Source organism: Lynx rufus, unplaced genomic scaffold (assembly GCF_022079265.1).
Source record: "Lynx rufus isolate CCGP_SWC_20201006 ecotype Redwood Valley unplaced genomic scaffold, mLynRuf1.p SCAF_7, whole genome shotgun sequence".
In the NCBI taxonomy this organism is placed as follows: Eukaryota; Metazoa; Chordata; class Mammalia; order Carnivora; family Felidae; genus Lynx; species Lynx rufus.
The window spans coordinates 134,336,471-134,345,479 of NW_025814889.1; the positions used below are offsets into that span (position 1 = coordinate 134,336,471).

A 9,009-nucleotide genomic window follows, 5' to 3' on the forward strand; every position below is an offset into this window, starting at 1 on the left:
GGCCTCACGGGCATTCAGCTCGACTCACCTGTTTGCTGCCATTGGCCCGGTGCCACGCAGCGCTCTTGTTCCAGAGTCAGACTGAGGTTGTCTGCTTCACAGGTCTTCTTTGTGATCCGTCTCATCGCCGGCCCTGCCGCCAACTCCCTGCCTCCCATTGTTGACCCTGACCCCCTCATCCCCTGCGATCTGATGGACGGGCGGGATGCCTTCCTTACCCTCGCAAGGGACAAGCACCTGGAGTTCTCTTCGCTGCGCAGAGCCCAGTGGTCCACCATGTGTATGCTGGTGGAGCTGCACACCCAGAGCCAGGACCGCTTTGTCTACACGTGCAACGAGTGCAAGCACCACGTGGAGACGCGCTGGCACTGCACCGTGTGCGAGGTAGGCCCCAGGGGTGGGGAGCAGAGGGTGCTGGGGTGTTCCGGGTTCCTGAGAGGCAGTGCCTACAGACGTGACACAGGTCCGCGCTCAGTGCCAGGGGTGGAAAGTAGCGCAGAGTGGGACGGGCCTGCTTCTCAGATTTTCATGGTAGAGCTGAAGAGTCTTTCTCAAAGGGGCCTTTGGGACCCCAGCAGAATACATGCAATGTCTCTGAATGACTTAAACCTTGGAGAGTTGACTGTGCCTGTTTCTCCCCCAGGATTACGATTTGTGCATCACCTGCTATAACACTAAAAACCATGACCACAAAATGGAGAAGCTAGGTCTCGGCCTAGATGACGAGAGCAACAGCCAGCAGGCCGCGGCCACCCAGAGCCCAGGAGACTCTCGCCGCCTGAGCATCCAGCGCTGCATCCAGTCCCTGGTGCACGCCTGCCAGTGCCGCAACGCCAACTGCTCGCTGCCGTCCTGCCAGAAGATGAAGCGGGTCGTGCAGCACACCAAGGGCTGCAAGCGGAAAACCAACGGAGGCTGCCCCATCTGCAAGCAGCTCATCGCCCTGTGCTGCTACCATGCCAAGCACTGCCAGGAGAACAAGTGCCCGGTGCCCTTCTGCCTCAACATCAAGCAAAAGCTCCGGCAGCAGCAGCTGCAGCACCGGCTGCAGCAGGCCCAGATGCTCCGCAGGAGGATGGCCAGCATGCAGCGGACCGGCGTGGTGGGGCAGCAACAAGGCCTGCCCTCCCCGACTCCCGCCACGCCCACCACGCCCACCGGCCAGCAGCCCACCACCCCGCAGACGCCCCAGCCCCAGCCCCCCTCGCAGCCCCAGCCTACCCCTCCCAACAGCATGCCACCCTACTTGCCTAGGACTCAGGCTCCTGGCCCTGTCTCCCAGGGTAAGGCGGCGGGCCAGGTGACCCCTCCGACCCCCCCTCAGACTGCTCAGCCACCCCTTCCGGGGCCCCCACCTGCGGCAGTGGAGATGGCAATGCAGATTCAGAGGGCGGCTGAGACGCAGCGCCAGATGGCCCACGTGCAGATTTTTCAGAGGCCGATCCAGCACCAGATGCCCCAGATGACTCCGATGGCCCCCATGGGTATGAACCCACCCCCCATGGCCAGAGGTCCCAGTGGGCATCTGGAGCCAGGGATGGGGCCCACGGGCATGCAGCAACAGCCGCCGTGGGCCCAAGGAGGCTTGCCTCAACCCCAGCAACTACAGCCCGGGATGCCAAGGCCGGCCATGATGTCAGTGGCCCAGCACGGTCAGCCCTTGAATATGGCTCCCCAACCGGGACTGGGCCAGGTAGGCGTGAGCCCTCTCAAACCAGGCACTGTGTCTCAACAAGCCTTACAAAACCTTTTGCGGACTCTCAGGTCTCCCAGCTCTCCCCTACAGCAGCAACAGGTGCTTAGTATCCTTCACGCCAACCCCCAGCTGTTGGCCGCGTTCATCAAGCAGCGGGCTGCCAAGTATGCCAACTCTAACCAACAGCCCCTCCCCGGGCAGCCTGGCATGCCCCAGGGCCAGCCGGGGCTGCAGCCACCTACCATGCCGGGCCAGCAGGGCGTCCACTCTAACCCGGCCATGCCGAACATGAACCCCATGCAGGCAGGCGTCCAGAGGGCCGGCCTGCCGCAGCAGCAGCCGCCGCCGCAGCAACTCCAGCCACCCATGGGAGGGATGAGCCCCCAGGCTCAGCAGATGAACATGAATCACAACGCCATGCCTTCACAGTTCCGAGACCTCTTGAGACGGCAGCAGATGATGCAGCAGCAGCAGCAGCAGCAGGGAGCCGGGCCCGGAATCGGCCCTGGAATGGCCAACCACAACCAGTTCCAGCAACCCCAGGGAGTTGGCTACCCCCCACCGCAGCAGCAGCAGCAGCAGCGGATGCAGCATCACATGCAACAGATGCAACAAGGGAACATGGGACCGATGGGCCAGCTCCCCCAGGCCTTGGGAGCCGAGGCAGGAGCCAGTCTGCAGGCGTATCAGCAGCGACTCCTCCAGCAACAGATGGGGTCCCCCGCTCAGCCCAACCCCATGAGCCCCCAACAGCATATGCTCCCAAACCAGGCTCAGTCCCCACACCTCCAAGGCCAGCAGATCCCTTCTTCTCTCTCCAATCAAGTGCGTTCACCCCAGCCTGTCCCTTCTCCGCGGCCACAGTCCCAGCCCCCCCACTCCAGCCCTTCCCCGAGGATGCAGCCTCAGCCTTCTCCACACCACGTGTCCCCACAGACCAGTTCTCCACATCCTGGACTGGTAGCTGCCCAGGCCAACCCCATGGAACAAGGGCATTTTGCCAGCCCGGACCAGAGTTCAATGCTTTCTCAGCTCGCTAGCAATCCAGGCATGGCAAACCTCCATGGTGCAAGCGCCACGGACCTGGGACTCAGCACCGATAACTCAGACTTGAATTCAAACCTCTCACAGAGTACACTAGACATACACTAGAGACACCTTGTAGTATTTTGGGAGCAAAAAAATTATTTTCTCTTAACAAGACTTTTTGTACTGAAAACAATTTTTTTGAATCTTTCTTAGCCTAAAAGACAGTTTTCCGTGGAACACATAAGAACTGTGCAGTAGCTGTTTGTGGTTTAAAGCAAACATGCGAGATGAACCTGAGGGATGATAGAATACAAAGAATATATTTTTGTTATGGCTGGTTTCCCACCAGCCTTTTTTTCCCCCCTTGTGTGTGTGGTTCAAGTGTGCACTGGGAGGAGGCTGAGGTCCGTGAAGCCAACCATATGCTCCTGCCTTGCACCTCCAATAGGTTTTATTATTTTTTTTAAATTAATGAAAATATGTAATATTAATAGTTATTATTTACTGGTGCAGATGGTTGACATTTTTCCCTATTTTCCTCACTTTATGGAAGAGTTAGAACATTTCTAAAACCAGAGGACAAAAGGGGTTAATGTTACTTTAAAATTACATTCTATATATATATAAATATATATAAATATATATTAAAATACCAATTTTTTTTCTCTGGGTGCAAAGATGTTCATTCTTTTAAAAATGTAAAAAAAAAAAAAACAAAAACAAAAAAAAAACTCCTTTCCTCCCCTCAAGTCAACTTTTGTGCTCCAGAAAATTTTCTATTCCGTAAGTCTGAGCGTAAAAACTTCAAGTATTAAAATAATTTGTACATGTAGAGAGAAAAATGACTTTTTCAAAATATACAGGGGCAGCTGCCAAATTGATGTATTATATATTGTGGTTCTGTTTCTTGAAAGAATTTTTTTCGTTATTTTTACATCTAACAAAGGAAAAAATTAAAAAGAGGGTAAGAAACGATTCCAGCGGGATGATTTTAACATGCAAAATATCCCTGGGGTTTCTTCTTTGCTTGCTTTCTTCCTCCTTACCCTGCCCCCACCCCCCCCATACACACATACACACACACACACACACACACACACACACTTTCTGTAAAACTTGAAAATAGAAAGCAAAAACCCTCAACTGTTGTAAATCATGCAATTAAAGTTGATTACTTATAAATATGAACTTTGGATCACTGTATAGACTGTTAAATTTGATTTCTTATTACCTATTGTTAAATAAACTGTGTGAGACAGATACCTGACCTTGTTTCACTTCTCGCCATCACATCTTTGTCTTAGCACACATTGATCTGATTCAATGTCTGGTACGTGGGGTTCAGAGGAAAAAACAAAAGCACTAGTTTGCAGCCTTCCTACACTATTACATAAAGTGAATTCACAAATAGATTTTGGTAAGTTTATCCAAAGTTCAGGGGAAAAACCAAATACCAGCTAAATGTCAGTTTCACCAATTTTAATTGCTACTCATTAGCTTTTCACAGCTTGACAGAGGACCTTACAGGGATAAGAGTGAGCACCCCGGCTGGATCATACCTAACTCAGAAGTAGCTCCTTGAGAAAACAGCACTTGCCTTGGGCGACATAAGTGCTTACCCTCTGTTACACTTTGGTTTTGCTACCTGCTAACCAGTAAGTCGATGAGAGGGGACGCAGGGTGAGGATGTAAGAGAGGAAAACGTGTGGAAATAAAATCTGGAAACCTAAGAGATTACAATGAGTCCAGTATTGTGCTGGGTGTTTACAGAATGAAGAGGTCTCCAACTAAATCATTAGAAACTTAAAAAGCAGAATATTGTCAGCTGCCTTGGCGTCATCGGGCAGTCCTTGTTTTTGTCGTAGAGCTTTACCACAGTCCACTAAGGACTAAAGAAAGATCTTCGAGTAGCTTAATTCAAACACCTATTCTATTTTATATTGTCTCAACAAAAATAACCAGCATCTCGATGTGAGATGAACTCGCACGCTGAGCATTAACCAGAGACCACTCCAGAAAATGTCACGCACCTACCTGCCTTGGCTCGGTGGTCCAGCAGATACACCTGGAGCACCTCCGTTCTGTGCCAGGCAGGATGGCACACAAGGACAGGACGCAGCCCTGCAAGAAAAAAAGATGCTTAAGGGGGATAAAAGTAGAAAGCGTTGATGGTACAAGCAGGGAACAGGTGCGAGTCGGCAAAACCTGCTGATGGGAAAGTCTGGAAAGGATAGTACTTAAAATGGATCTTGGAAGGGCGCCTGCCTGGCTGGTTCAGTCGGTAGAGATGCGACTTAATCACAGGGTCCCAAGGCCGAGCCCGTGTGGTGGTGTACAGTTTACAATACATGCGATACTAAAAGAAAATTTAAAAACCAATCTTGGAGGGAAGATGGAAAAGGTGGAGGATGAGTAAGGAGAGCGAAGAATCTGACCCTGTTGGGAAAACAGCTTCAAGGTCCACTTGACACCAGATTACAGAAGAGGGTGGACGCCTGCTACAGAAACCCCCGCCCACCGTTTTCTCCCTAGTTCTAGGGGCCCAGGATTAATCGGAGCCCCCAACAGGGAAATAACTCCGAATTCTAAGCTATTTCCAAGCAGTAAATACTAGCCTCTAGCTAAGGACAGCTGGGTTGAAGTGTTCAATCATTTTCACTACAATGTTGTAAAGAGGGAGTAGGGGCGGAAATAAGCGGGAAGGGGGGAAAGCTGTCCTTCCCCAGGCCAGGGTCAGTGTTAGGGGGGTAGATAAGGATGAATCCAGAATCAGGAATACAAGAAGCTGATTTCAATGTTTCTGTGTTTGAATATTCTCACCACGAAAAGTTGGGAAGAGCTGAAAGGCCCAAGTCTCTGGGCTGTTAATAACACATCAGTCTAGGAAGTGGACCCAATGGGGGCGAGTAGTGTTCCAGGTGCTTCCATTTACCTTGCTTACACACAGCCCCAACCGACAAAGGAAAAGTGACAAGTCGCTCAAGGTCACACAGCCAGTAAATGGCTTCCCAGAGTCAAAGGTCTGTGGAGCTCCAAAGCCTCTCTTCTCCGTATCATTCATCCCCCTTGATACGGAGAAGCCCTAATGATGGCATCAAATTAACTACATACGACACAGGGACCCCGTTCCAAGCAAATGCAACATACAGACTAAAACCTGAGAGGGGGGAGGGCAGCAGAGGGGGTGCAGGGAACAAGGAATCATAAAGATAAGTTCCCCAGACTTCTTTTACAACCAGATGGATGGTGTCCTGGAATGCTACGTTTGTGATGAGGTCACCCTGGTTAAAGAGCATAGACCAGTATCAAAAGTAATAAAATGTTTAAGAATAAAGTTAACAAAAGAGGTGTAAGATTTGTACACTGAAAACTGAAAAAAAAAAAAACAAAAAAACATTGTTCATGGATCAGAAGCCTGGGAAGACCTCACTAATGCTGGGCAAAGGTTACGCTCCAAACCCATCTAGAGATTCAATGCAACCCGTACCAAATTATCTGCTGGCTTTTTTCTTTTTCCTTGGAAGACACTGAGATGCCGATCCTAAATTGTATATGGAAATGCAAAGGAGCCAAATAGCCAAAACAATCTTGAAAAAGAAGTATAAATCTGGAGGACTCATACTTCCAAATTTCAAATTTAAATTACAAATCTACATTTCACGAAGATGGTGCTAAAGGCAAAGAAGGAAGCCCCTGCCCCTCCCAAAGCTGAACTGAAAGCACAGGCTTTGAATGCCAAGAAAGTGGTGCTGAGAGGCGTCCACGGTCACCAAAAAAAAAAGAAGAAGAAGAAGAAGAAGATCCGGGGCTCCTGTCTGGCTCAATCGGAAGAGCACGCAACTCCTGATCTTGGGGTTGTAAGTTCAAGCCCCACATTGGGGGTAGAGATCGTTAAAAAAAAATACACTTTAAAACAAGAAAAGAAGATCCGCACGTCACCCACATTCCTATGGCCCAAGACACTGCGTCTCCTAGGGCAGCCCAAATATCCTTGAAAGAGGCCCCCTAGGAGAAACCAGCTTGAGCACTACGCCATCATCAAGTTCCCCCTGACTACCGAGTCAGATATGAAGAAAATAGAAGACAACAATACACTTGTGTTCATTGTGGATGTTAAGGCCAACAAGCACCAGATCAAACAGGCTGTGAAGAAGCTCTATGACACTGATGTGGCCAAGGCCAACACCCTGATCAGGCCCGGCAGAGAGAAGATGGCATATGTTCGAATGGCTCCTGACTAGGAGGATGCTTTGGATATTGCCAACAAAATTGGGATCATCTAAACTGAGTCCAACTGGCCAAATTTAAATTTTTTCACTGTAAAAAATTTTAATACAAAATAAACTACAAATCCAAAGTTGTTAAGGTAACAGTAGTAGCATAAGGACAGACATTTAGATCAATGGAACAGAGTCCAGAAATAAACCCAAATATTTCAGTTGAGTTTTGGCAAGAGTGCCAGGAGAACTCAATGCAGAAGGAATAGTCTTTTCAACAAATGGTGCTGGGACAATGGGATATCCACAATGTAAAAGAAAGAAGTTGGACCTCTACCTCATGCCAAATACAAAAATTAACTCAAAATACATCATAGACCTAAATGTAACAGCCAAACCTACAAAAGTCATAGAAGAAAACAGGTATAAGTCTTCATAACCTTGGATTAGTCAATAATTACCTAAATTAAAGCACAAGCAACCAGGAAAAAAATTGGACTTGAACATAATTTGAAACTCTTGTACATCAAAGGATAGTATCAGGAAAGTGAAAAGACACTCTAATGGAATGGGATAATGTATTTGCAAATTCTATCCGATAAGGGTCTGTGTATCTGGACTATATAAAAACTCTGATACCAAGGGGCGCCTGGGTGGCTCAGCTGGTTAAGCGTCCAACTCTCTTGGTTTCAGCTCAGGTCATGATCTCACAATTGATTAGTTCAAGCCCCACTTTGGGCTCTGCACTGACAGCGTGGAGCCTACTTGGGATTCTCTCTCCCACCCCCCTCTCTGCCCCTCCCCTGCTCGCTCTCTCTCTCTCTCTCTCTCTCTCAAAATAAATAAACTTTAAAAAATGGAATCATCATGGGGCGCCTGGGTGGCTCGGTCGGTTGGGCGTCCGGCTTCGGCTCAGGTCATGATCTCATGGTCCGTGAGTTCGAGCCCCGCGTCGGGCTCTGTGCTGACAGCTCAGAGCCTGGAGCCTGTTTCAGATTCTGTGTCTCCCTCTCTCTCTGCTCCTCCCCAGTTCATGCTCTGTCTCTGTCTCAAAAATAAATAAAAGTTAAAAAAATAAAATAAAATAAAAAATAAAAAATGGAATCATCATGATGTATCATCTTAAAAAAAAAAAAAACAACCTCTCATACTCCACAATAAAAAAAAAAAAAAAAGATACATAACCCAATGAAAAAAATGGGCACCAGATTTGAATAGATGTTTCCCCAAAGATGAGATACAAATGGGTAATAAGCACATGAAAATGAAACGGCTATAAAAGTACAAGTGTTGGGGCGCCTGGCTGGCTCAGTCAGTAGAGCACACAACTCTTGATCTCAGGGTTGTGAGTTCAAGCCCCATGTTGGGTGTAGAGATTACTTAAAAATAAAAACTTTTTAAAAAGTACAGATGCATAGACATAAAGATGGACACACTAATGCTTCAGCAAAAGGCTGACTTGAAACTGAGGAATTTTTCTCTTCTTCATTTTTGAAGCCTCCTCCTCCACCTTCACTTGTTGTTCTGTAGAATCCTTTGTTCCAGGAACTTGTTATCAATATAGACATCTCGGTGACCTCAGTGTATACTTAGTAACAAGATTCAGACAGCTGTTGCCAGGGCTGGTCATGAGACCACCTTGAAGACATGACGAAGGATCGTGGCTGGCAGCACATACCAGATTCTTATCAAAACAGCCTAGATCCTGTGTTTTCCTATAAAACCCTTCAGCCTTTCACCCCAGGCGGCTCTACAGTTTTTCTTTTTTCTTCTTTTTTTTTTAAAGCAGTTTCCATACCCATTGTGGGGCTTGAACTCACAACCCCAAGATCAAGAGTCGCCCGTTCCACCACTGACTGAGCCAGCCGGGCGCCCCTGGTCTACAGTTTTGAAGACATCAGCCTGTGGCAACCTCTCCTGCCTGGCAAAGTAATACAATTATCGTCGCTCTTTATCACCAAACTGTCTTCGTGTTCTATTTCGGCTCCGGAGCAGGAGCACAGAGGTCAGTTCTCGACAACAAAAAGATACTCAACGTCATTAGTAATTAGGGAAACACAAATAAAT

General features: G+C 48.2%; 1 protein-coding gene and 1 pseudogene across 1 annotated transcript in view; both read left to right on the forward strand.

The window, feature by feature from the left end:
• The window catches only part of EP300 (E1A binding protein p300), an 82,089-nt gene extending 78,939 nt beyond the window's left edge, over window positions 1–3,150 (forward strand). The window contains exons 30-31 of the mRNA XM_047065964.1: window positions 103–384; window positions 644–3,150. Of these exons, the coding sequence (XP_046921920.1) occupies window positions 103–384; window positions 644–2,848 (2,487 nt within the window). The 3' untranslated portion in view covers window positions 2,849–3,150. The remainder of the gene's footprint in view (window positions 1–102; window positions 385–643) is intronic.
• A 243-nt stretch (window positions 3,151–3,393) lies between these two features.
• LOC124501618 (60S ribosomal protein L23a-like) lies at window positions 3,394–7,637 on the forward strand (annotated as a pseudogene).
• The last annotated feature ends 1,372 nt before the right edge of the window (window positions 7,638–9,009 follow it).